We start from the raw sequence: 27,474 nt of genomic DNA on the forward strand, positions 1-27,474 counted from the left end.
AGGGGTTGGACAGTAGCTTTGAGCTGAAGAGCTCAAGGACAACACCCAGGACCAGAGTTCAAGTCCCCTGATCAACCAAAAAAAAAAAAAAGGGGAGGGCACCTGGAAGAGAAATCTTGGGCTTCAACTTTAGAGGACTGGGGAGATATTGTTGGACGATGGGGAGCCATAACATGGGATATTCCTTACATGAAAGTCGATTGCTTTTAAAGACTAGGAGCCTCAGTTTGCAATACCAGTGGGTAAAGCAGGAGAGGGTCTCCTGGTTAGCTTGAAAGTCAGCTAAAAAAATCCCACTGATTAAAATATGATGTAAAAATCAACATTATTAAATTCTTTAAAAAAAAATCCCACTGATAGGGCTGGGAGTTTGGCCTAGTGGTTAAAGTGCTTGCCTAGCCTGCATGAAGACCCGGGTTCGATTCCTCGGTACCACACACATAGAAAAAAGCCGGAAGTGGTGCTGAGGCTCAAGTGGTAGAGCTCTAGCCTTGAGAAAGTCCAAGGACAGTGCTCAGGCCCTGAGCTCAAGCCCAGGACTGGCAAAAATAAAAGAGTCTACCAGGTTGGTGAGGGAACGCCGTGTGAGATGTTAGGCTGGAACGGAGCCTCTGCAGCAAGTTGTGTGGCTTGCTCAGGCGTCCTTGGAGCATTCACAGCAGTCGGGCGGTGTGAGGCCATCCAGCCTGATGCTTGGCTGACAGTCCCCTGCTCACGGCTGCCCCAGGGCCGGCTCTGACCACGCTCAGGGAGCTGAGGTCCGGAAGGGAGTGGGAAGTACATTCAGGGGCTGATGAGGAGCCACCAGAGCACCAGTGGCAATCACCATGGCAGTTAAAAACGCCCTCTGGCTGGTGCTCTATCACTGAGTCACAGCTGTGTGTGTGTGGTGCGTGTGCTGGTCCTGAGGCTTGAGTCCCGCCTAGGTGCTATCCCTGAGCTTCTTTTGCTCAAAGCTTGCCCACTACCACCTGAGCCACAGCACTACTTCTGACATTTTTTTTTTTGGTCGTGGGTCTTGAACTCTGGGCCTGGGCGCTGTCCCTGAGCTCTTCAGCTCCAGGCTACGGCCCTACCCCTGGAACCACAAAGCCACTTCCAGTTTTCTGGTGGTTAATTGGAGACGAGAGCCTCATGGACTTGAGTACCTGGGCTGGCTTTGAACGACAACCTTCAGGTCTCAGCCTCCTGAGTGGCTAGGGTTGCAGGCGTGAGCCTGGTGGCTCCTGGCTCTCTGCAGTGACAGTGACCTAGTCAGTGCTATTTGTTTACTTACTGGAGATGGCGTCTCCCTGCACACACCAGTCTTACCTTAAACTGCAGATCCTCTTGCTTCACTCTCCTAAGTGTTGGAATTTCAGATCTGCAACTCCCTCAACCAATTTCAAAGCTAGAGGAAAATGAGTCAAAACATTGGGAAATTGGGAAAGAGACAAGCGTGCTGGGAAATTTGATTTTTTTGGCAGTCCACACGTGAACTCAGACCCTCAGGCTTCCGAGGTGGGTGAGGTGCAACCTGAGCCTCACCTCAGTCCTGCTGTGCTACTTCTTAGGTGGAGACGGCCTTGTGTGTGAGGTGTGGGGTGTGGGGCGTGGGCTGTGGGGTGTGGGGCGTGGGGCGTGGGGCGTGGGGCGTGGGCTGTGGGGCGTGGGGCGTGGGGCGTGGGGCGTGGGGCGGGGCGTGGGGCGTGGGGCGTGGGGTGGGACGTGGGGCGTGGGGTGTGGGGTGTGGGTATGGGGTGTGGGTGCAGGTGTGGGGTGTGGAGTGCCGTGTGTGGTATGTGGTGTGTGGCGTCTCCTGTGTGCAGTCTTGGGGTAGTGTGGTGTGCCCTGGACAGAGATCCTCCTTCATCTGCCCCCTGGCAGTGGAGATGACAATCACATAGCACAGCCCCAGTGTTTTTGTTAAAATGGGGTCATTCTATTTTTTTTGTACTCTTGGCCAGCCTCCATCCTCCATCCTCTGCCAAAGGCAGCTGGGGTTACAGGTGTGAGCTGCAGCCCCCTGCCATCATTGCGCCTTCCTCCAGATGAAGGCTGAGGACGGATCTGGCTAGCGGACACCACCACAGAGGACTTGGTGAGAAACAAGTAGTAGGAATCGGCCTGAGCCACGCCCAGCTGAGCGTGTATGTGGGCCTCGGTCCCTCGTCGCGGGGGCCGTCTGCAGAGGACATGGTGTGGCCTCACCCCTGCCCCAGCGCCATCCACTAAAGACCATGTGGTTCACTGCTGTGCCTCCTAACCCCAACTAGGGGGCAGAGGTGGCACTGCCAAGAGGGACCCAAAGGCAGCAGCCGGCCGGGGAAGCTCCTCTCTGAGAAAGGCAGGGCCTGGCAACAGGGCCTTGGAAGGGAAGTTTAGGGGGCCAGCCCTGACTGAAGGCCCTGGCTGTCTTCCAGCACTCTGCCCAGGCCAGGGCTGTCCTCTGCCCACCTCACTCTTCTCAGGAAGGTGGGACCACCCCGCCCAGGGCCCAGATCTACGGCCAGGAGACAGAGGAAGACCAAGTAGAAAGGCCACCCACACAAATGTCACCCTCCAAAGGGCCTTGTGCGATGAGGGACCCCGCAGGGACGGGACAAGAGGCCTCTGTGGAGCTGATGGCAGGAGCCTGCGGAGGCTCCAGTTTTGGTACAAGGGAAGCTGGTGATCTTTGATCCTGATGCTCTAAGAAGACAACCACTGAGAGATCGGACAGACAGCGAGGCACCAGGTAAAGACAGCTTTCCAAGAATGAGAGCCTCTGGATTTAAAAATATCACCCTCCAGAAAGATTAGAAGGTGAATCTAAGAAGCCTTCCAGAAACCAGAACCAGAAGACCAAGAACCAGCTCAGGGGATGCAGGGAGCTGGCAGCCCGAAGCAGCCCCCGTGGCCCTCAGCAAACTGGTAAGAGGACAGAGCAAGGCCTTCAGGGAGGGGCCGCAAGGGTGAGGCTGGCACCAGAGAGGGACCGGCAGTGCCTGTGGATGCCAAGCTTGGCGGCCTGAAGGATGAGAGGCTGCCCTCAGCCTGTGGAAAGGTGTATGGTCAGGGAGCGGAAGCCCCTCGGCTCCACAGGGAGTGAAATGTACACCACCATGGTGCCTGGATACCGAGGGACACTAGGATTTATGATGAAATGGGCCTAGGAACGCGGCAGGCAGGAGAGAGACGAGGAGACAGATGGAAGCTGTCCTCAACTCTGCTCATGGAGTGGGCCTTGGGTGCTTTTGATCTGTGTCAGAGATGGGAAGTAAACTACTCCCAAGCCATTCTGCACTTTACCTCCCTCAGGGTGGGTGTGGGATGGAGGACGTGGGCCTGGGGAAACTTCAGAGCCCCTGGCAGCCAAGAGCATGTGCAGCCGCCCAGGGGCTGAGTGGCCAGAACCAGGCCCGAGGGGAGACACCACCAGGAAATCAGAGTCTGACTGCAGTCCACTGTGGGGCACATACTCAGTCAGCCCCTGGGGTGAAGGAAGGAGACGTTTTGAATGTGGGCGCGCACGCGGGGGGCAGGGCTGGCGTAGGCATGGGCATGGGCTGTGATTACTGACCTGGACCACCCAGGAGATTCAGAAGCAGCCGGGGCTCCGGGTGGGAAGAGGAGAGGGACAGGAAGCAGGTGCACCGTTGGTGGGCACCGTCCCTGGTCTTCCCAGGGTGACACCACACCGTTACTGGGGGAGGCCGGTGACGATGGTCCCCTGGGGAGCGAGGCCAGGGGTGGAGCTAAATTCACCAAAAGCCTTGTAGGGTTATTGGTCTTTTAAAATCACGGTTGTTCATAATTTGGGTTCTGTTGCAGAAAAACGCCCAGGAGAGTGAAGTTTGCCACACTCGGTGTCAAAATAGGTGCTGAAGTCGCTGGATCTGTGAGAGAAGGAGCCGGGCGGGGCCAGGGTTCATCCGCTGCTGGGTCTCCACAAGGGCTAGACAGCCTCTTCAGGGCGCGGACCCCCACCAAGCCAGTGTGGGGAGAATAAAAGAAAACAAAATCTGCCCATTTTCTTCTGTCACTTGAGCCACGTTCTAGTCCTTCTGCTTTCTCCTCCTCCCCCTCCTCTTCCTCCTCCTCCTCCTCCCCCTCCTCTTCCTCCTCCTCCTCTTCCTCCTCCTCCTCCTCCTCCTCCTCCTCCTTCCTCTCTCTCTCTCTGTTTCATTCTTTCTTACTCTCTTTGGGTCCATCATAGGGGGTCTGGGCGCTGTCCCTGAGCTCTTCACATCAAGGCTAGCACTCTACCCCTTGAGCCACAGCACCACTGCCAGTTTTCTAGGCGTTAACTGGAGATAAGAGTCTCACAGACTCTCCCGCCCAGGCTGGCTTTGAACTGTGATCCTCAGATCTCCGGCTTCTGAGTGCTAGAATGACAGGGATGAGCCACCGGTGCCCAGCTTTGCTTGCTGGTAGTGTGGATTTTTAGGTGAGATCCTGACAGCTGCGCCTTCCTCTGCCTCTCCGTAGCTGGGGCCACAGGTGTGGAACAGCTCACCTGGTTTGTGTTGGTCTTGTGTAGGAATGGGACTTGAACTCAGTACACCACACTCTGCTTTCCATACATGGTTAGCACTCTGCCACGTGAGCTGTGCTTGCAGTCCAGTTTTTTTTCCTGATTCATTGGAGATATACTCAGATATTGTCCCCCTGCCTGGCTCCGAGCTGTGCTCTTCACCCTCAGCCTTCTGAGTAGCTAGAATCACAAGTTTGAACCATTGGTGCCTGGCACCAGGCTTGTGTTTTAAGACAGGGTCTCACTAAATGTTGGCTGGGCCTTGACCAAAATCGTCCAGTCTGTGCCTCTTCCTTACATTTTCTCTTCCTATTACTCACAAAAGTAGATTTCGAAAACACATTGACTTCTAATGTATGCACTTCCCAAATCCTGTGAAGATGACATGAAGGGTAGGAAAAGAGCCTAGGGAACAGGGTGCTGGTGTGGGGGGTTCAGAGCCCAGGACACAAACGCACAAGCTCTGTGCAGGAACAGGCGCACTTGAGCTGACTCGGTGTGAGGCTGGGCCAAAAAGTGAGTAACTAACAAGCCGGGTGAAAGGCTACCCTGCTGTGAGCCCCGCTGTGGACCGAGAACAGGGAGGGCCCAGGCGGCTCGATGAGACCCTCAGGACCCCAGCAAAAGATAACTAAAGCCAGAGGGGCGCCGGGCTGTGTCTCAAGTGGCAGAGCGCCTGCCTAGCTGGATCAGGACCTCGATTCAACCACCATGAGAGACACACACCAGCACCGACATTTGAGGCAACAGCCTGGGGGATTAATATCTGATAACAAATGAAAGCTTGATGTTCAGCATATAGAAATGGGATGAGACACAGTGATATATACCTGTAAGTCTAGCTCTTGGGAGCAGGGGAAAAAGCACAGCGAATTTTCAGTCTAGGCCGCCTGGTGAGATTCTTAGAATGCTGTATAGCAGTGGGTGTGGTGGCTCTGATCCCAGCTACTCAGGAGGCTGAGATTTGAGGATCATGGTTCAAAGCCAGCCTGGCACTAAAGTCTATGAGACTCTTATCTCCAACTTAACATCAGAAAATCAGAAGTGGTACTGTGGGGGCCGGGAGTTTGGCCTAGTGGTTAAAGTGCTTGCCTAGCATGCACGAAGACCCGGGTTCGATTCCTTGGCACCACATGCATAGAAAAAAAGCTGGAAGTGGTGCTGAGGCTCAAGTGGTAGAGCTCTAGCCTTGAGAAAGTCCAAGGACAGTGCTCAGGCCCTGAGCTCAAGCCCAGGACTGGCAAAAAAAAAGAAGTGGTACTGTGGCCCAAAGTGGTGCTAGCCTTGAGCTGAAGAGCTCAGGGACAATGCCCAGGCCCAGTGTTCAAGTCCACAACTGACCGAAAAAAGAAAAAAAAAAAAGACAAAGCAAAGCAAAGCCAAAGCGCAGATTGTGGACAAGCCAGTGAGGACTGCTGGGCACTCCATGGCACTGGGGCCGACCCACACCGGACAGCCCGGGCGTTCACAGCAGCCACAGACCCAGGGGAACTGCTACTCAGGCTTTCTGGGAGCTTCCAGATGAGCAAGGCACTGCCAGACTGCAGGGATTGCTGGAGGGGGCGGCCCAGAGCAGGAGAGGGGGCGGCTGGTCCACCTGAGGCTGGGCCTGCTTCCAACAGTAAGGGGCAGCAGGTGGGGCGAAGGCCCGCGGTTGTAAGCTCTGGAGAGGGATCTGCAGGCATAAGCACCTCCCTCCAGGGAGAGGAGGGGAGCCCAGGAGGGGGATGGTGGTGGTGGCAGGCCCAGACCCCACTCCGAAGGTGGGGTTGGGGGGCAGCTTGGGCCTGGTGAGGGTGGGGAGGACATGGGAAGCCATGGTGGGTGGGACACTGTGGTGAAGGCACAGGCTCCACCATGGCCAGACAGGCCAGGTCCAGTTCAGAATGCCTGGCTCCTGCTGACAGAGGCCACTTCCCTGGGCTTCACCACAATGCTGGCCACTCCACAGGCCCTGTGAGCCCCACACAGCCCACCCGGTCCCGTGTGTACCATCCATCCCTGTCCACTCTAGGCCTGTCCACGTGAGTCCTGTCCACGCTGTCCACTCTAGTCTTGTCCACTCTAGTCCTGTCCACCCTGTCCACTCGAGTCCTGTCCACTCTAGGCCTGTCCTCTCTAGTCCTGTCCACTCTAGGCCTGTCCACTCGAGTCCTGTCCACTCTAGGCCTGTCCACTCTAGTCCTGTCTACTCTTATCCACTCTAGTCCTGTCCACGCTGTCCACTCTAGTCCTGTCCACCCTGTCCACTCGAGTCCTGTCCATGCTGTCCACTCTAGTCCTGTCCACTCGAGTCCTGTCCACCCTGTCCACTCGAGTCCTGTCCACTCTAGTCCTGTCCACTTGAGTCCTGTCCTCTCTAGTCCTGTCCACCCTGTCCACTCGAATCCTGTCCACTCTAGTCCTGTCCACTCGAGTCCTGTCCACTCTAGGCCTGTCCATGCTGTCCACTTGAGTCCTGTCCACTCTAGTCCTGTCCACCCTGTCCACTCGAGTCCTGTCCACTCGAGTCCTGTCCTCTCTAGTCCTGTCCATGCTGTCCACTCTAGTCCTGTCCACCCTGTCCACTCGAGTCCTGTCCACTCTAGTCCTGTCCACTCGAGTCCTGTCCTCTCTAGGCCTGTCCACGCTGTCCACTCGAGTCCTGTCCACTTGAGTCCTGTCCACTCGAGTCCTGTCCTCTCTAGTCCTGTCCATGCTGTCCACTCTAGTCCTGTCCACCCTGTCCACTCGAGTCCTGTCCACTCTAGTCCTGTCCACTCGAGTCCTGTCCTCTCTAGGCCTGTCCACGCTGTCCACTCGAGTCCTGTCCACTTGAGTCCTGTCCACTCGAGTCCTGTCCACTCTAGTCCTGTCCACTCGAGTCCTGTCCTCTCTAGTCCTGTCCACCCTGTCCACTCGAGTCCTGTCCACTCTAGTCCTGTCCACTCGAGTCCTGTCCACTCTAGGCCTGTCCACTCTAGTCCTGTCTACTCTTATCCACTCTAGTCCTGTCCACGCTGTCCACTCTAGTCCTGTCCACCCTGTCCACTCGAGTCCTGTCCACGCTGTCCACTCTAGTCCTGTCCACTCTAGTCCTGTCCACCCTGTCCACTCGAGTCCTTTCCACGCTGTCCACTCTAGTCCTGTCCACTCTAGTCCTGTCCACTCGAGTCCTTTCCACGCTGTCCACTCTAGTCCTGTCCACTCTAGTCCTGTCCACTCGAGTCCTTTCCACGCTGTCCACTCTAGTCCTGTCCACTCTAGTCCTGTCCACTCGAGTCCTGTCCACTCGAGTCCTGTCCATTCTAGTCCTGTCCACTCTGTCCACTCGAGTCCTGTCCACTCTAGGCCTGTCCACTCTAGTCCTGTCTACTCTTATCCACTCTAGTCCTGTCCACGCTGTCCACTCTAGTCCTGTCCACCCTGTCCACTCGAGTCCTGTCCACCCTGTCCACTCTAGTCCTGTCCACTCGAGTCCTGTCCATTCTAGTCCTGTCCACTCTGTCCACTCGAGTCCTATCCACTCCGTCCACTCTGGTCCTGTCCACACCATCCAAGCCTGACCACTCCAATCCTTCAACACTGTCCTCGCCTGTCCACTCCAGTCCTGTCCACACTATCCATGCTGTCCACTCCAGGCCAGGCTTCTGTGAATGCTGGCTATAAGGGGGAGAGCTGATTGTAGGCCCCGTGGTAATAGTATTGTTAGGCTATGGACTCGTTCATAATTGGTATTGGCTGAGCAACCTAAGGCTGATGACGTAAGTCCACGGGAGAGGGGAGTTTCGTACCCCTCCTCAGGGAGAGGTCACTGAGAGCTAAGTGCTTCTCAGGGCTGGCATGGTAGAAGCTCAGGACTCCTCAGGTCTGTGTGCTGAGAGTGTGCTCCTCTCCTCAGGGCTGGGAGCCCTCCTCCTCAGGGTGGGGGTGCTGGGAGCCCGGGAGCCCTGAGGGTTGACCTTGGTAAGAGGCCACACTGTCTCCGGAGGTGCTGGGGGCTCTTCTAGGTGCAGCTGAGAGCTTCAGCAGGGCCCTGAGGGGAGACTGCTGTGGCCCCTGCACGGATTAGGGTCCAGGGCAGACCCTGAGGGAGTGGGGCTAGGCAGAGCCCTTCCCTGTTGCTGGTGGCTTTTCTACTCCTGACCCATCTCCTCCAGGCCACCACGCCGGCCTTTGTGTCCTGCTTGTTACTGCTGGCTTTCACTTCTGTCAGTCACCAGGGATGCCGCACCAGAGATGGGGGCAACTTCTCCCAGAACCTGCTGTGAGCCCCCGGCCGGTCCGTCGGGCGTCTCTCCACACCCAGCGTCTTCCAGGCCTCCAAGGAGATCAGAGAGGGTGGCAAGCCTGTGTGCCAAATGTCTGGCTCCGCCTGGCTTCAGCAGGCAAGGACCAGCCTGAGAATCACCAGGAACAGGCAGCATCCAGTCAGAAACCTCCACCTTCTACACCACCCTCACCTGTGACACACCTGATCACCGTGGCAAGCTGGCTGCAGGCCCACCCAGCTCCTCTCCTCTGAAGTCCCAGCATGGCTTCCGTACAGGCCTCATCTGGTGGGGCTCAGGAGAGGAAGGAACTGAGCATGGCAGAGGTCTTCAGAACTTCTCAGAGCCCCATGGCCAGAGCAGGTTCATTGCTGCCTCAACCAGCCAAGCAAAGGCAATGGATTACAGATCTATTTGGAGCACTGGTCCAGGACAGGTGGCCATACAGACAGGACTGCTGAGAGCTAGAATGTGGCGTCACCCATGAATCTGCAACACTCAGTAAGATAACCACACAAAGAAATGAGCCATCATGTATGACACCATGCCTATGCACTGTGAGCTATACCGTCAGTATTGTGAACGTTCTGCCTTTATTGATTTACTACTTTATCTTTCTGCTGAGACTTGATTATCATTTGGTACAAATGTGTTATTTGCTTCATCACCTTCTGCTTAATTGATCTGAGACTTGATTACCATTTGGTGCTAATGTAACCCCTGACAGTTTCTTGGTGTTAAGAGAGTATATTAGATTGGATCTAGAAATAAACGGGGCTACAGTCTTAAGCTCACAGCCTTAGGCTGCAGTCTTGAACTGTAGACCTCCCAACCCCACCTGTTTGTTTCTTGTCTTCTTTTCCAAGTCTTCACCCCCTAACTCAGGAATCCCGGTTCGCTGCCGGCTGGCCCCGGCAGAGGACTTCTGGGGGGACCAGAGTCTGGGGTTGCTTCTGTGTTTCAGGCAGGCGTGAGCCAGGGAAGGAGAGGAGGAATGAACCCAGAGAGCCCCAGGCAGAGATCCAGCTGGGTGTGGAGTGGAGCGGGAGCATCTCGGGGGTGGACATGCCTCTGCTTGCACACTGACTCCCACAGCAGTGCTGGCGAGCAATTCCGGGGCCGGGGTCCCACCTCCCCCAGCAGCTCATGGCCCCTGTGTCCATGTGGTCTGTGTGGCACTGGCCACCCCCTCCCTCCACATCCTGTGACCCAGACCTGACCCCACCTGTGGCCACAGCTGGCATGAGGAAGGCGCCTCAGACGCTATCCACCCAGACAACCCAGGAGCTACTTGCAAAGAGATGCACAGAGAGGGCTGGCTGTGCCATGTCACACTGAATTTGTGGGACGTCGAGACCAGGACTTACTTGTGGGCATAGTCAGGATCCCTGTGGGTAGGACAGTCTACCTGGAGGCACAGAGGTGAACACTGACCCACCGGGAGAGACTGACTCCCAGATCCAACCATGCCTGAAACCAGTATGGCGTTTCACTAACGGGGACTGAGGTTCCCCTTGTGGGCCACTGGGCAGAGGGGTCAGACTTTCTGTGCTGGGATTTTTACTCAGTCCTCCCAAACACTTGAGCCATGTTCCAACCCCTAGAGGTGACACATTTAAGACAAAACAGGGAAAGAACTTTTCAGAGGCAGGAAACCTAGGCCAGGGTGAGTGGAGAGATGTAGGGTCCCAGGAAGTCCGCACATTTGGGGTGAGGATGGGGGGAGGAGGGGCCAGGCCAGGCCTAGACAGTTGGGGTGGCCACCTCAGGCTGAGAGGACAGGTGGACAACTCCCAGCCCTTGGGCCTGGTGAGATCGCAGGAGGTTAATGTCAACTTGATATGCACCTGGGTTGGCTCCCATCTCACTGTCAACATTCCGTAAGGAACACCAGCGCCTGGTGTGTCACAGCCATGACCTGCTTTGGGCCTGTTGGGCGGCAGGGCTGCATCTAAGGGCATGCCCAGTGACTCACCTCGGCACCCAGGAAACAGGCCCCAACAGGACAGTGGTGGGGAGCAGGGGAGAACCCAGGCAGGAAGGAGGCAGCTGGGAAGCCCAGCTTCAGGGTTTCCAGCTTTGGCTCTGCCCTGGCAGAGGTAACAACTTGGGGTTAAACTCCAAGTCTGGTCCTGGCTAAGCCCAGTCTTTCCTTCAGTGATGTCTTGGGTAAGTCTTTCACTCTTTCCTTGAGCGTCTGCATTTCTGTCTGTAAAGTTCAGGGAGTCTCAGGCTCACAAGCTTATCACAAGGACTGAGGTATGTTCAAGGGCCCTCATTACCATGCACCCTCCCAGGGCAGCTAAGTAGGTCATCTGAGAGCTTACCACACAACAGGCTGCGTAAGTATTTTCTGTGCTGCCAATTGAACTCAGGGTCTCACATTTGCTGGGCTGGCAACCTAGCAATATTGAGCGATATCTCCAGGACTTCTTCCATTACTTAATTTTGCTTCATGCCCAGGTCATCCTGGGCTGCATAACTCCTTGGTAAGACCACCACCAGGCAGCCATTCATGAGATGAGGTCTCTAGGACTTGTAAATGCAAGGTACTGATGGGTTACACTTGTCATCCTAGCTTCTCAAAAGTCTGAGATCTGAGGACTGAGGTTCAAAGCCAATCAAGGCAGAAAAGTGTGTGAAACGCTTATCTTCAACTAAACAGCAAAAAGCCAGAAGTGGAAGAGTGGCTCAAGTGGCAAAGCACAAGCCTTGAGAGAAAAAGCCAAGGAGGAGCTTGAGGCCCTGAGTCCAAGTCCTAGTCCTGTTACAGATACTGACATAGACAGACAGACAGACAGACATGCACACACGCACACAGAAAATAACTGTGGCCTTGAATCACAACCCCCCAGCCTCACACCTCAAGTAGCCAGAGTCACAGGCTTGAGACACTGTACTGGGTCAAACAAGTTTTTTGTGATGCCGGGATTTGAACCCAGGGCTCTGTCGTTCCTAGGCAAGGGTGGTCCACTGGAGCCATTTTCCAGCCCTTTCTGCTTTGTTCTCATCTGAACCTTGATCATTCTCTGGCATCTTCTGTGTAGACACCCGCTGAATGCCCCACGTCCAGGTTCGTCAGTGGAGGAGTCTCGAGCTTGCCTGGGGGCCTGAATGCGGATACTCGGGATGTCACCCCGAGTCGGTGAGGTCCAGTTGTGAGCCGCTGCAGTCGGCAGTGACCTTCCTAAAACTCAAGTCCACAGAGGCAGGGGTGGCCATTCCCGCAGCCGTGGGTGGAAGCGCGGCAGGGCCGGGCTCCCGGGCTTCCTGCGATGCGCTGGGCCGGTGCGGGGGTCCCTGCAAAATGGTCTGCAAGCAGGCGCTGGGGGGCTGAGACCTGAGGATCCGGACTCAACGCCGGCCCGGGCACCACAGGACCTGAGACTCACCTCCAAGGCGCGCGGGCGGGTGGGCAGGCGGGCAGGCGGGTGGGCAGGCGTCCAGGGGAGCGGGCGGGCGGGCGAGTGGGAGGGCAGGCGCCCAGGCGAGCGGGCGGGTGGGCAGGCGGGCAGGTGGGCGAGTGGGCAGGCGGGCGGGTGGGCGCGCGGGCGGGCGAGTGGGAGGGCGGGCGCCCAGGCGAGCGGGCGGGTGGGCGAGTGGGCAGGCGGGCAGGCGGGCGGGTGGGCGGGTGGGCGCCCAGGCGGGCAGGCGGGCGGGCAGGCGGGCAGGAGAGTGGGCAGGCGGGCGGGCAGGAGAGTGGGCAGGCGGGCGGGCAGGCGGGCGGCCGAGCGGGCGGGCGGGCAGGCGTCCAGCGGCGGGCTGTGGCGGCCCTGCTCCCCGAGAGCCCCGCGGACTCCGCCCCGGTCGCCTTCCCTTAGAAGGCGAAGCCCGGCCTCGCCTCCGGGGGCCTCGCCCGGCCCGGCGTGGAGCGCGGCGCCCTTCCCGCGGCCGGATCCCCGGGCGTGCGGCCGGGTCCCGCGCTCCGGGCTCGGGCGTGGACGGGCGGGCGGGGGCGGGGCGGGCGCGCGTCCCCCGGTTTGAATGGAAGCGGCGGGGCCGGCGGCGGCGGGCGGCTCCTGAAGCCGGAGACCCGAGCTCTGCCCCGGCCCGGGCCCACGACCTGCGGCGCGAGAGGTGAGCGGGCGGGCGCCGCGCCCTCCCCGGCGGCGAGCCCGGGACGAGCCGCGGGCTGGGTGGTCCGGGGTGGGCGGCTTCGGGGCCCCGCCGCCCCGCCCGCCTCGTCCCGGGCCCGCTCCGGAGGGCGGCTGCCGACCTGCCCGGGGCCTGGCGGGGACCAGGGGCGCTGGCGGGGGACTGGGGCGGGGGCTGGCAGGGCTCCGGGAGGCCTGGGGCGGGCGCTGGCGGGGACCAGGGGCGCTGGCGGGGCCTGGCGGGGCCCTGGCTGGGAGCTGGCCGGGCGGTGTCCGCCGCCCGCGGGCCTGGAACAAAGCGGCCTCCCGCGGGGCCTCCAATCCCGGCCGCCGCGAGCAGCCGCGTGAGCCCGAAAGGACTGGACACCAGGTTACGAGGACTGGGACTCAGCCGGGGTCTCGCGTGGACCACCGCGCCGCCTGACCCGCGGGGCTCCGGGCCGCGGGGAGGCTGCGCCCCGCGCCCCTCAGGCCTCGCCAGCCCCGCGCCCCCCGCCCCTCAGGCCTCGCCCGCTCCCCGCCCTCCGCCCCTGCGCCCTCCGCCCCTGCGCCCTCCGCCCCTCCGCCCTCCGCCCCTCCGCCCTCCGCCCCTCCGCCCTCCGCCCCTCCGCCCTCCGCCCCTCCGCCCCTCAGGCCTCGCCTCCGCCCGCAGGCGCGGCGCCCCGTCCGCGTGCCGGCCATGGAGGTGCTGCGCCGCTCCTCCGTGCTGGCCGCCGAGATCATGGACGCCTTTGACCGGTCGCCCACCGACAAGGAGCTGGTGGCCCAGGCCAAGGCGCTGGGCCGGGAGTTCGTGCACGCGCGGCTCCTGCGCGCCGGCCTCGCCCGGGGCGCCCCGGAGCGCGCCGCCCCGGCCCCCGGGGGCCGCCTGGCCGAGGTGTGCGCCGTGCTGCTGCGCCTGGGTGAGTGCGCCCGCCGGCTCGGAGGGTGGGTCGAGGGCCGCCGCCCACACCGGCCGGGGCTTGGGGGGCGCAGGGGCGCGGGGCGGGGGCGCGGGGCGGGGCGCGGGGGCCGCGGGGGGCGGGGGTCGCGGGGCGGGGCGCGGGGGTCGCGGGGCGGGGCGTGGGGCCCCGGGGCCGGCGGTCCCGCTCCGGTCTGCCTGTCGGCCGGCTCACACCCGAGACCCCGGCCCGCCCGGCGCTCAGACTCTGGGAAGAGGACCGGTTTAGCCACTGAACCTCCCGGTGACCCTTGGACTCGGCTGGGCTCAAAGCCCTTTGCGGGACCGCGTGTCCCGATGTTGGTTTTGGAAAGCCGGCCTCCTCCCAGCCCGCCGGGGGGGGCAGGCGTGGGACACTGGGCGCAGTTTCTGGGGTCACAGAGAGCTCAGGATCTGGACCCAGGAGGGAGGGATAGCAAACTCCTGCCATCTGCTCCCCTCGCCAGCCAGCCAGACCGGGGGTCTGTGCCAGGAAGGGGAGACGGCCTGGACAAAGTGCCAGTCCTGGGCTTGAACCCAGGGCCTGGGCACTGTCCTTGGGCTTCCTCAAGGCTGGAGCTCTACCCCTGACCCACAGCACCACTTCCAGCCTTTTCTGTGTATGTGGTACTGTGGAATTGAACCCAGCGCTTCATGCATGCTAGGTGAGCACTCTACCACTAGGTCAAACTCCTGACCCCAAAGACAAGGTCCCAAATGGATACGGGAAGCGCAGTCCGTGGAGGCCCGAGGGAAGGCCTGTGATGGGTCCCTGGCCTCTTGGGCTGACCCTGACCCTGGTGTGGGCTGACCCTGACCCTGGTGTCAGCTGTCACTATTTTGTGTGGCTCCCCTATGGGCATGTTGGGCTGGTCACAGAAACGGGGCTGTGTAGACCTGGCTTGCCCCAGGGTACGTGAGGGACACAGTCCATGGGATCAACGTTGTGCTGCCAGGAGGGGGACAGGGCACCTGAGAGTGGGGAGGAGAGACCCCTCCCTGGCATGGAAAGAGGCCAGAGGAAGCGGGGATTGAGGACTAGGCTGTGAGATCTGTTTGATCGGGAGTCCTCCGGGGCCATTCCCAAGAGGGCTCTGGAGTTGATGCTCTGTGACCTCCTCAGAAGCCCAGGGCTCAAGGCAGGGAGGAAGTCCTGCTTGACTCAGGCCTGCTGCCTGATCCGGCCAGCTTCCATCCCCTCAGACCTGCCTGGACCTTCGTCCCAGGCTCTGGGAGCAGGCACAAACCTTGCCCTGGCACTCCCCGCAGGCAGAGCCGTGAAGTCCTTCAACATCTTCCCTTCGATGTTGGGGTTCTAGAGCACAGCCCCTGCCTCCAGCTGAAGGGAACCCCAGAGACAGCTTAGACGTTAGAAGGTTCTTGTTCATGTCCACATACTTTTTTTTTGTCGTCTCAGGGTGAATCTCTTCCTGGTGTGGCGCTGGCATTTCCAGTGTGCCCCCCAGCCCCTCAGGCCACCACGAACAGGAAGCAGCCCACATTGTGCCATGTTGTGCCCCCACAACCAGTCCCCAGAGCCCCCCAGGACGTGTAGAAACAGATGCGCTGTTCTGCGAATTCCCACGGCAGCCCCCCTCCTCTGGACAGCCCCTTGGTTCTGTTCTCCTTCTAGGCCTTCGTGAGACGGGGGCCCTGACTGGCGCAGGTCCAGCGGGCAGCATTCGGCTGTTTATGTCGACTGCGCTGGGGACTCCCAGTTTGGGGCAGTGTGGATCTGCAGGCACCCTCTTCCCACTGCTTGCCCATGGCTGCCAGGAGAGGCAGCCAGGCTTGTAGGAGGCATTCCCTCGGCCTGACATCCAAACACGCCCTCTTGCTTGGCATTGGCGGTGAGGATGGTGTAGGGCCCAGGATCAGCCTCTATAGGTTGGTTCACTGAGCCATCACCGGATGGCGATGGGCCCTGTGGCTCCATGTCCCTGTGTGGCAGCCAGGGGCCTAACACCAGAGTGCAGGCCGGAGGCCTGTGGGGGCTCCCTGCCCTATCCTTCACCAGGCTGGGCTCTGGCTGCCTGCCCGCTTCCTCCTGCTGCCTGAGCAGCCCAGCCGGCTCTTGCCTGCTGTGAGTCACCAGCAGGCAGGGCCTATGCTCCTCCTCTGTAGGATTCCCGCCCCACTGCCCAGCTAGACTGGCCCTGGGGGGCTGGGCCAGCGCCACAGACAGGACTGGGAGTGCGGTGGCACTTCTGGTCTCCAGCTGGGAGTGGGTGGGATTCAGCCTGGGGATCAGGTGAGGTCGTGTGACCAGTGTGGCCCGGGGTCACCGTGGCGGTGGGGGCCGGGGTGCAGCGGACCAAGAGTCCTCTGCGTGTCCGCACAGGAGACGAGCTGGAGCAGATCCGGCCCAGCGTGTACCGCAACGTGGCCCGCCAGCTGCACATCTCCTTGCAGTCAGAGCCTGCAGTGACAGACGCCTTCCTGGCTGTGGCAAGCCACATCTTCTCCGCAGGTAGGACGGGTCCACTGCCCAGGACGCCCCGGGAAGGGCCAGCATTGTGGGTGAGGGTGGCCTCGCTGAGAAGACCAAGACCCAAGGGAGCCCATGAGGCAGCCTCACGGGTCCTGGGGCTGCTGGAGCACACACCTGACCTAAGCTGTGTCTCATTCCCACACGTGTGCCTCTGCTGAGGCTGAGGGTCCTTGGCGCAGGCCTGTCCAGCCGTGTGGTTCAGCACCGGGCCGGGTTGTGGTGCTCCACGGACGTGGGTGTGCCCCTGGGCCACCAGGGGTAGCTGCTGGCCGGACTCGGCCTGGGTTTCTCACAGCATGGTGCCGGGTTAGAGGGCGTGTCCAGCAGCATGTTCTGGGCCGCAGGTGGCAGCCTGTTGCTGGAGTTGCTCTCACCTGGCTGTGCCCACGCACACCTGTGAATGTGTTTCCCTGAGGCAGGGGTGAGCTGATCTGGCCACTTCTTTTTTTTTTTTTTTTTCTTTCTTTTTTTTTTATTGTAATTAGTAAAAGGGTTACATGATATTTGCCAGGTAGAAGGTGCATTAATTCACATACATTGATAGCCTTTCACATGTCTTGGTACCCATTTCCCCCCCCCACCCCCCTGATCTGGCCACTTCTGTGGCCCCATTTTTGCCCTTCCCCTAAGTTCAGCCCTTGTTCTCCTTGTACTCAGAGCCAGGCTCATCAGGCACTAAGGGACTCATCTCACAAGCTTTCCTCTGTCCTAGCCTGTCCTCAGAACCCCGCTGGACACCTCCTCCTGTCCTCTGCCGAACCACACTGGATGCCTCCTTTGTTCTCTGTCCTGTCCTCAGAACCCCGCTGGACACCTCCTCCTGTCTTCTGTCCTATCCTTAGAACTCCATTGGGCACTTTCTCCTGTCCTCTGTCATTGGAACCTTCCGGATACGTCCTCCTGTCCTGTCCTCAGAACCCAGGACACCTCCTGTCCTCTGTCCTGTCCTCAGAACCCAGTCAGACACCTCCTGTCCTCTGTCCTGTCCTCAGAACCCCGCTGGACACCTCCACATGCATCACATGCGCCTGTCCCGGGGTCTGCTGGGAGGGGAAGCTGTGGTCAGGCTGGGGAGTGTTTTGGGACCCAGGTCAGCCAGCGTGACCTGTGTGGGAATGTGGTGAGGGCTGGGCTCTGCGGAGTGGTCCGGCAAGCATTTGTTGGAAGAGGCAGCCAGTGAATCTCAGGGGGGAAGCCAGGAACCAGAGCCAGGCAGATTGGATGGAGGGCCACCTGTATCCTCTGGAGGCCTTTCTGCTTGCTCCGGGTGGCCATCTGCAGATCTGACTCCAGCCTGTGAGACAGGCCTGTTTATGAGCCGCAGGCTGCATTTATAAGGAACATTTCCTGCTGGGGACACAGCTTTGGCCTGATGGCTTATGGAACTGGGAGGTGGGCTAGGGCCCTGGATGGTGTTTGCGTGAGCAGGGAGAGGGCCAGGGCCAGGATAGAGAAGCCCATTCTGCCTGCTTACCCTTGCCCAGGGCTGGACTGTCTGGCCAGGGACACTGGCTCCGGGAGGTCCTCTAAGGGTGTCCAAGAGGGGAGAGTGGGGAGGGCAGGGGAGAAGAGCAGTATATCCCTCTTCCCAGATTGCTGATGCTGCGGCTTGAACTCAGGGCCTGAGCACCGTCCTTTTTTTGTTGTTATTGGTTGTGGGGCTTGAACTCTGGGCCTTGGCGCTGTCCTTGAGCTCTTTGGCTCAAGGCTTTTTTTTTTGCTCAAGGCTAGCTCTCTACCACTTGAGCCACAGTGCCACTTCCAGCTTTTTCTGAGTATGTGGTGCTGAGGGACGGAATCCAGGGCTTTGTGTGCTAGACCAAGCCACACTCCCAGTCCACCTGACGGTGGTCAGCAGCAGGGGTCACCCACTCAAGCCCCTGGAACCTGTCCCTCTGTCTTGTGGCAGAGTCCACACCCTGGTCTGTCCTCTGCTGGGGGAGGGGAGGTGATAGACCACGACTGCCTATGGGGTGAGGTTCTTAGGAACACAAAGGGCACTGAGCTCATCTGCACCTCGTAGCTGTTGTGAGCAGTGCTGCAGTGGGCACTTGTGAGCACGCCCACCATCTGCTGGTTTTGAGCTTGCAAGAGGCCATCTGGCTGGGGGAAGAAGGACTATTGCTGGTGGCATGCACTGTGGCCTCTCAGATCCTGTCACCCGCCAGCAACGCTAAGCCTAGTACCTGGCCTTCACATGGCTTTACATCGCTGGTGACAGTCTGCAACTCAGTTTGCCTTCCTGAAAGGATAGGGAGGAGGACATGTTAGTCCCCCCATCCCAAATCCTGGGCCTTGAACTCAGGGCCTGGGCACTGTCCCTGAGCCTCTTTGTTCTCAAGGCTAGCTCTACCACTTGAACCACAGTACCACTTCTGGCTTTTTCTTTCTTTTTCTTTTTTGTTGGTCACAGGGCTTGAACTCGGCCTGGGCACTGTTCCCAACCTCTTCAGCTCAAGACCACCACCCTACCCTTGAGCCAAGCCCCACTTCCCATTTTCTAGAGTTTCATTGGAGATAAGAGTCTCAGGTCCTTTTGTGCCCTGGCTGGCTTTGAACCTTGATCCTCAGATCTCAGCCACCTGAGCAGCTAGGATGACAGGTGTGAGCCACTGTGCCCAGTTCACTTCTGGCTTTTTCTGAGTAGTTTATTGGAGATAAGAATCTCCCTGACTTTTCTGCCCTGACTGTTTTTGAACATCGATCCTCAGATCTCAGCCTCCTGAGTAGCTAGGATTTTAGGTAAGAGCCACCAGAGCCCAGCTAGGAGACATGTTGTTTGAGCTTCTTGTTCCTTTTGTTTTCCTTTGGCATCAGGTTTGAGCTCAGGTCTCACCCTTGCTCATGTGGATGCTTTGCCATTTGAGCCAGGCCTCCCACCCCACTCCAGATGGAATCCCCTGGTAGCCCAGGTATTGTCACATGATGTGCCCCTGCCACAGACTCCCAGCTGACGAGCTTAGTCTTTTTTACCCCCTCCCTGCTTGCCATGCAGAGGGTGAACCTGGAGCCGTGTGCAGTGCTAGGCAGGTGCTCTGCCACAGAGCCACCTCCTTAGCCCTAACCTGCCCTGTGTGTGGTTCCCCTCTCCCCCAGCTCCGTATTAAGGAAACGTCACGTCCCATGGCTTTCAGGGGAAGGTTCCTCCCACAGTGCCTCCCTCCATCTGCCCTCTTGTGGGGATGTCCCCATCTCCGCCGGGCCCCAGGTCAGTGGAGTGGAGAGTCACCTCCTGTGGCCTCGGCTTCTTTATAGAATGCATAGACAGACCCTGTCCTGTTTAGAGACATGGACAGCTGGGGATGAGGCTCCCTGAAGCTCCCCTCTGTTTTCATTGTCCAACTCCAGGTCGGCCTGGGCTGGTAGGCAGTACAGGACTGACTGACCTGCCAGAGAGGAGGCCAGGTGCCCACTCAGGGTGGCAGGCTGCAGAGGAAGGCACCTGGCCCCGTGCTGCCATCCCTGGTCACCAGCCCAGGGTGGGGAGAAGGGGCTCAGGGAAGTCCAGCCCATCCTGTGACCCCGTGGACATGGGTCTCGGTGTCCCTGGCTGACAGGCAGCGGTCTCTTCCTGCAGGCATCACATGGGGCAAGGTGGTGTCTTTGTATGCAGTAGCAGCAGGGTTGGCTGTGGACTGCGTGCGGCAGGCCCAGCCTGCCATGGTTCATGCTCTGGTCGACTGCCTGGGGGAGTTTGTGCGCAAGACGCTGGCGACCTGGCTGCGGAGGCGTGGAGGATGGGTGAGCCCTGTGTGTGTGTGTGGGGGGAAGGGTGAGCCCTCTATATGTGTGTGGGGGGGAAGGGTGAGCCGTGGCGGGGGGCAAGGGTGAGCCCTCTATATGTGTGTGTGGGGGGTGGGGCACCTGAGTGCTGGTGCTGGAGGCGGAAGAGAAGACATAGGGAGGACAGCGGAAGAGGGAGATGCAGGCAAAAAGCACCAGGCTCCTCTGCTCCTGGATCCCACACTGACATGTCCCCTGACCCCTGTTCAGCCCAATTTCTGCTTCTTCCCATATTCTGGGCCCCCAGAATATGCTGCCCAGAGTAAGCTTGTAGGAAGTAGGCAGCAGTGGTGGGTGGGACTCAGGCCCCTGCAGGACTTATCTCCATACTGTGCACAGCACCCTCACCGTCCTCCTCAGAGCCCCGCCCCACCCACCCCAGAGGAGGGGAGGCAAGGCCTAGAGGGGTGGGTGTCCGGCCCTCCTCCATCGCTCTGCCCCCACGTGTGACCTCCCGGCACCCCCTCTGCCCCTATCATGACTCATGGCTGTCTGGAGCCCCTTCCCACCACCACCTGGCTGGCCAAACTGCAGGTGCACTTGGCTCTGGGATTGGAGGCTGCTCTTCCTGGGTGTAATCTAGAGTGTCCAGGGTCACCTTGGGCCAATCTGAGGGGACAGACATTTGGTTTGAGGACTCATGGGGTTGAAGTCAAACAGCTGACGGGCTGAGGCCCCATTGAGATGCGAGGCTGCCTGCTCTGCAGAGCCAGCCATGGAGCCAGGGGGTGGCCAACAGGTCCAGAGGGACTGTGATGAGCACCATGGTGTCCACACTGCGGAGAAGACTCAGGGAGAGGCAGAAATGAGAAGCCATGGAGTAGATACTCTCCAGAAAGGACCTAAGACATCCAAGGACTCTCCTTAGTTTTCTAGAAAACTCAGCCATGGCTCTCATTTCACAAAGAAAGGTCTGAACCTGAGATGACCCTTCCTGACTGATGGGGGTGGAGGTCGGGCCCCTCTCCACACCTGGAGCCCTGCTCTCCCTTTTCCTGTCCAATTCCTGGTGCCCTGATGGAACTTTTAATTAGCTACAAACCTACCCAAGAGTCCCCTCTGTGCTCAGTAGACATTCTAGTGCTAGGATGCTAGGACCCTGGGGTCTGGTCGTCTGACTGTCTCCTCTCTCCCCACAGACTGATGTCCTCAAGTGTGTGGTCAGCACAGACCCTGGCCTTCGCTCCCACTGGTTTGTGGCAACACTCTGCAGTTTGGGCCGTTTCCTCAAGGCTGCCTTCTTCCTGCTGTTGCCAGAGAGATGAGCTGCCCATCTGGTGTCAGGGGTCACAGCCTGGACCCCTGACCCTGGCCTGGGAGGTCTGCAGACACTGAGCCCAGTTCCTCTGCAGACCCCAGCCTCTGGGAGGGGCAGGGGAGAGGGCAATCTTTGAGCTTAATGTGTTGAGTTTGGAGCAGGCCTCAGTGCTACCTGTGGCCCTTCTGGAATCTTTGCCCAGAAAGTCAGGGCCAACTCGAGGCCACAAGGGAGGGGACCTGGCAATACTACAGTCTTATTTGATGCTCTAATCTGAGCTGGCTTTAATCCAATCCCTGTGGGTAGCAGGCCCTGCACATTTCTTTTGAGGGCAGCTGTGGCCTGACCAAAGCAGGAGCTATGGTTAACTGGCTTGTAAGCAGAGCATACCACTGATATGCTGGTTGCTTAAGCCATTTCTAGAGGGAGCATGCGTCCCCAGCCTATGGTGGGCTGTGTGGTGGAGTCCCAGGGCATGAGGCTCGGGTGAGCATGCCCAAGAGAAGAATGCGAGAAGGCTGGTCTGCATGAGTTGGATCCTAGTAAAACTTGACCCAGTAAAGGGCAAATGGGACCCTGGCTCTCTGCTTTCCTTGCCTGTCCTTATGTGACCACCACAGATGTGTCCAAGGTCCCTGGAGAATCAGATGTGAGGAAGTCCAGCCCTCAGGATGCACTAGTTCTGAACCATCCTTAGCCGCCAACGTCAGCGCTCCAGGCCGGCCGGGCTCCTGGGCACATGCACAGCTCCGCCTGGCCTAGTGGTTGGCATTCTAAAACAGCCCTGTGGAAAGTAGCTCAAGCTTGTTTCCCTCTTAGACAGGGTCACTGTTCAGTGGTCTTCGTAGGAAACTAGGAAGCATGGAGGTCTTCTCTGAGAACAACAGAGGAAAGGTTTCTGAGCTTCTCGCAGACTATTTAGATTAAAAGGTTCTAAAGCAGGCTGGGAATTTAGCCTAGTGGTAGAGTGCTTGCCTAGCATGCACGAAGACCCAGGTTCAATTCCTCAGGACCACATACACAGAAAAGGCCAGAAGTGGTGCTGTGCCTCAAGTGGTAGAGATCTAGCCTTGAGAAAACCCAAGGACAGTGCTCAGGCCCTGAGTTCCAGACCTAGGACTAACAAAAAAAAAAATAATAATAATAATAAAATAAAAGGTTCTAAAGCATTTTCCAACAGCAGAAATTGTGATAGTCAGAGTCTGATGTGGCAGTAGATGAAAATATTGCGATTGGGAGCTCCTAAACCAGAGACCAGGCCCTAAGGCCTTGAGCAACTGCACCAAGCTAGGAAGCCCTATGAGACTGTCTGATGGATTCTGATTGCACCGGACAAAATGATGGAAATGAGAAGTGCAGGGATTCAAATTCCCAGCAGAAGCACCCACTAAAAAAGCCCTCAAAATGACGTCTGCCCCAAAAGAGACCCTGCGTGCCTCAGCTGTGGGTTTGCTACCCATTCTAGAAGCTCATCCTTATAGCGGCCCGGATCACAACAGCCTCCCCGGATGCCTGCTGCAGTAAGGGCATTCTTGTCACTCAGGGAGGCCTTGAAAGTTGCTAGGGGACACCGAGTGCCTGGGTCCTGATGTGTCACTACAGCCAGTGGACATGGCCTCCGGCCTCCCAGACAAGCATCTCCCACCATCTTGGGACAACCACCCCACAGCGCCTGAGTGTGAAAGCCAACCTGGAGCTTGCCCTGCGTATCACAGGACTCCAGCCCAGCCATCTTTGCATTCTAGACTGCAACTAAATATGACATTTTCCAGGCCCCAAGAGAAAAGGCATGTGGCACTTCTAAAGACCTTGGTTTTTTGGGACCGGGAGTGTGGGCAAGTGGTAGAGTGCTAGCTAGCATTGAGAAAACCCACAGGCAGTACCCAGGCCCTGAGTTCAAGTCCCACGACCGCATACACACACCTTGGTTTTCACCAGGTGCTAGTGGCTCACGCCTGTAATCCTAGCTATTCAGGAGGCTGAGATCTGAGGATTGCAGTTAAAGCCAAGCCCAGACAGGCAAGTCCATGAGACTTATCTCCAAGAAACTACACAGACAAAGCCAGAATTGTGCTGTGGCTCAAGTGGTAAAGTGTTAGCCTGAGCCGTGGAGCTCGGGGACAGAGCCTAGGCCGGGAGTTCAAACAGAGAGAGAAAGAGAGAGGGGGGGAGGGAGAAAGAGAGGGGGAGGAAAGAGGGGACCCATGAAGTATGTGTGTGAAGAGAGTGGAGGGCACACAGGAATTTACTGACAGCTCAACAACTGAAGTTTTCATTGACTTGCAGGTAGGTGGAGGGTAAGGTAGGGCAGAAACCAGGGCCCCAGTTGGTTGCTGGTTGGTTGGCTAAAAGGTGGGCCAAGGTGGGCCACAAGGCTGCTGGCAGTGCTTACCGCTTGGGTGAATAGGGAAGCCCTCCAAAAACTAGGGTACCTGGAATGTGGAGAGGCTCTGCCCCTCACCAAGTCACCTCGGTATTCTTTTGGGGTGCCAAGCCTCCTTTGGCCTTCAGTGAGCACCTCCTGTTCCCAAGAGTTCCATTCAAGACTGCTGCCCTGCCAGCCTCCAGCGTGGGTTTGGTTGCCTCTACCACCTCAGCTTTGCCTGCCAGCCTTTGTGGGGCTGGAGGCAGGCCTGGTGTCCATCCTGGTTGCCGGAAGCCTCACACAGGTTCCCTCTAGTTTGACCCACTAGAGCAAGGCAGGTGCAGGACCATCTCACTTTGGTAATGGAGGCAGCCTTCTGCTTCCATGTGCCCCACAGGGTCCACGGGTGCCCATGCTCATACTGTGCATGTACACTCCAGGAATGAGTGCTAGCTGCCTGGCTGGGCAGGGCCCCCAATCTGTTCAGCCTCATTGGGACCTGTCCGCCCTCCTTGACTTATGCTTAGTTCACAGGACAATACTGGAGAGTGGACACCTGGCCTTCCAGCCTGTTTCCCCTCTGTAGCACAGGGCTGAACCTGAGGCTGCTCAGGTCTTCCAAGCAAGAGTCCCAGAGGACAAGGATTTTGTTAGCAAGGTCCCCCAGGACCCCTCAAAACCAGTCCCCTCCCCTTCTGCAAAGTCCTATCTCCCAGCCCTAGGAAATGTGAAGGCTATGCCGTGGCTGTGTGGAGTCTAATTCTGGTGGAACCCTCTGTACGACTGCCATTCAAGGGGGGGTCCAGTTGCTGGCAGATGGAGACAAGAGAGCAGGGTGTGGGGGAAAATCTGATGCTCGGGCTTCTGCCCTTCTTGGAACAAACTTTAATAATGTTTTATTAAAAACTCAGAAATGGGCCAGGTGAGTCCATGGGCAAACAGAGGATTAGGGCCTCAAAAACCATCCTTCAACACTCAGCACCCCTGACTCACATTCACTCCTGGCACAGTGTTCGGGGACAGTCGGCCACAGCATCGCCACGCTGGCCCTGCCCCCTTCCCACACACACCCTGGGCACCCCAGATCTGCCATTCCTGCCCCCCACTCACATAAAAAGATGGGGGCTGGGGCCCAGCACCCCACCTTGTTTCTGCTCTTCCCCAATAAAAATGAGGGTGGGTTCTGAAAAAAGAAAGAGAAATAGGCCAAGTTCTGGTGGCTCATGCCTATAATCCTTGCTACTCAGGAAGCTGAGATCTGAAGAGTGTAGTTTGAAGCCAGCCCAGGCAGGAAAGGCAATGAAAAACTTATCTCCAATGAACTACCAGAAAACCAGAAATGGAGCTGTGATGCCTGACAAAAAAGTTTTAAAAACTCAGAAAGGGGGCACTGGTGCTTTATACCTGTAACCCAAGCTACTCAGGAGGGCGAGGGATAAAGACTGTGATTCAGCCAGCACAAGCAAAGCAAACAAACATCTATGAGATTAATCTCCAATTAGCCAGTGAACAACAAAGAAAACCAGAAGTGGAGTTGTGGTTTAAGTGGTAGAGCCCAACATGAGAAAAACTGGAAGGAAGCTGGGCCTGGAGATCTGAGGATCAAGGTTCAAAGCCAGCAGGGGCACAAAAGGACCTGAGACTCTCCTCTCCCATTAACCTTTAGAAAAGAGGAAGTGGGGCTTGGCTCAAGGGTGGTAGCCTTGAGCTGAAGAGCTCAGGGACAGGGCCCAGGCTGAGTTCAAGCCCCATGACCCACCAAAAACCAAAAAACCCCGCAGGGACAGGGGCTGGGAGTGTGGCCTAATGGTAGAGTGCTTACCAAGCTTACAAGAGGCCCTGGATTCAATTCCTGGATACGACATACACAGAAAAGAAGCCAGGATGGTGCTGTGACTCAAGTGGTAGAACACTAGCCTTGAGGAGAAAGGACAGTGTAGGCTCTGAGTTCAAACCCCAGGGCCGGGGAAAAACCATGAGAAGGGGTATCAATGTGTGAGAAGTAATGCCCCTACTATCTGGTGAGTGTAACTGTAACCCCTCTATACAATAAAAAAAAAATTAAAGAAAAAAGTAGAACAGTGCCCTGGTTCAACGTTCAAGCCCCAGAACTAGCTCTGTCACTCTTGCTCCCCAAACTCAGCCAAAGGAAAGAACGAGACGAGGTGCTTATGCTTTCTGAAATTGATGTAGTCAACTAAGCTCAACTGGGGTGAGTCTCCGCCAATGCACGCACAAGGAGAGAGGAACCACATGGCACCAAGCTTCCCAGGGAAAGGCTGAAGGGAAGGGGTGAAGAGGCCAGGGGTCTCCAGGGATCTAGTGATGCAGCACTGGTCTGAAGGGAAGGGGTGAAGAGGCCAGGGGTCTCCAGGGATCTAGTGTGCAGCACTGATCTGAAGGGAAAGGGGTGAAGAGGCCAGGGGTCTCCAGGGATCTAGTGTGCAGCACTGATCTGAAGGGAAAGGGGTGAAGAGGCCAGGGGTCTCCAGGGATCTAGTGTGCAGCACTGATCTGAAGGGAAAGGGGTGAAGAGGCCAGGGGTCTACAGGGATCTAGTGTGCAGCACTGATCTGAAGGGAAAGGGATGAAGAGGCCAGGGGTCTCCAGGGATCTAGTGATGCAGCACTGATCTGAAGGGAAAGGGGTGAAGAGGCCAGGGGTCTCCAGGGATCTAGTGATGCAGCACTGGTCTGAAGGGAAAGGGGTGAAGAGGCCAGGGGTCTCCAGGGATCTAGTGTGCAGCACTGGTCTGGCATGGGTGGATCCCTAGGTCTCATCTCCAGCTCTGCAAAAACAGAAGGAGGGCAACAAAAGAAGCCCATGAAACAAACACGATGACACTCAAGCTGTCCTATGGGGCAGTGTGAGGACCGAGCACCATAAGAGCAATACTGGCCCACGCACATATCCAGCTTCCAAACCCTGACAGGTGGTTGGGGATCCAACACAAGGGAACACTGCCCTGGTCCCATGCTCCTAGTTCTACTCACCTCTAGGCAAAAGCCTAAGCCTCCTCCAGTCTGCTCTGTGGTCGGTGTGCACACACAGATGTGGGAGGTGCAGACTCCCCAGCACTCCGGGCTCTTTCAGCACTGTTCAGCGTCCTGGTTTTTCTTTTTATTCTTTTTTATGGGTCATGTGGCTTGAAGCTTGAACTCTGCCTGGGCGCTGTCCCTGAGCTCCACCCTACCCTTGAGCCAAGCCCCACTTCCCATTTTCTAGAGGTTAATTGGAGATAAGAGTCTCAGGTCCTTTTGTGCCCCAGCTGGCTTTGAACCTTGATTCTCAGATCTCAGCCTCCTGAGTAGCTAGGATGACAGGCATGAGCCATTCACCCAGCTCCTCCTGGTTTCTTTCAGGAGGCTTGTGGACCTAGGGCACCAATCCTGGGCTGTGAGAAAGGAGAAACCCCCTCTACCCTGCTGCCTTTCCCCAGAGTTCCAGTGGTGGCCCCTGCAGCTGCACTGGTGGGTGTTAAACTCCACTGTACCACTGGAGCATCCCTGACTGCATTACATGTGTCTGCATGCCAGGTGAGGCTTCTGATGCAATGGGGTGTGGTGGTACACACTTGTAATCCTAGTACATAGGAGGCTGAGGGTATGAAAATCTCAAGTTCAACGCTAGCTTCAGTAACAGTGAAATTGAACTATCTCAACAAACAACAAAGCTTTGCTTCATTTTCAGATACATTACAATCAGGTCATTACAACTGAAATTTGCTTGCGAATTCCAGTAAAAAAAGTGGAAGAAACCGGATGATAGGTATTGGGTCTTTGGATACTGATGAATGTTTATTGAATAAAACCCCACAAA

General features: G+C 57.8%; 1 protein-coding gene across 1 annotated transcript; it reads left to right on the top strand.

Moving 5' to 3' along the window:
* The first annotated feature begins 13,495 nt into the window (after positions 1–13,495).
* On the top strand, positions 13,496–23,444 carry Bok (BCL2 family apoptosis regulator BOK). The gene is made up of 4 exons (XM_090355196.1): positions 13,496–13,741; positions 16,100–16,228; positions 19,827–19,990; positions 21,172–23,444. The coding sequence occupies exons 1-4, from the start codon at positions 13,519–13,521 to the stop codon at positions 21,295–21,297; spliced, it is 642 nt and encodes a 213-aa protein (XP_090211322.1). The 5' UTR covers positions 13,496–13,518; the 3' UTR covers positions 21,298–23,444.
* Positions 23,445–27,474: the final 4,030 nt, after the last annotated feature.

The sequence above is a fragment of the Megascapheus bottae genome, chromosome 21 (genome assembly GCF_031878675.1).
Source record: "Megascapheus bottae isolate mThoBot1 chromosome 21, mThoBot2.hap1, whole genome shotgun sequence".
Lineage (NCBI taxonomy): Eukaryota > Metazoa > Chordata > Mammalia > Rodentia > Geomyidae > Megascapheus > Megascapheus bottae.

Coding starts and splice junctions, on each gene's coding strand:
- Bok (XM_090355196.1), top strand. CDS start 13,519: ATGGAGGTGCTGCGCCGCTCCTCCGTGCTGGCCGCCGAGATCATGGAC. Junction 16,229..19,826: donor AAGCCACATCTTCTCCGCAG/GTAGGACGGGTC, acceptor CTCTTCCTGCAG/GCATCACATGGGGCAAGGTG. Junction 19,991..21,171: donor TGCGGAGGCGTGGAGGATGG/GTGAGCCCTGTG, acceptor CTCTCCCCACAG/ACTGATGTCCTCAAGTGTGT.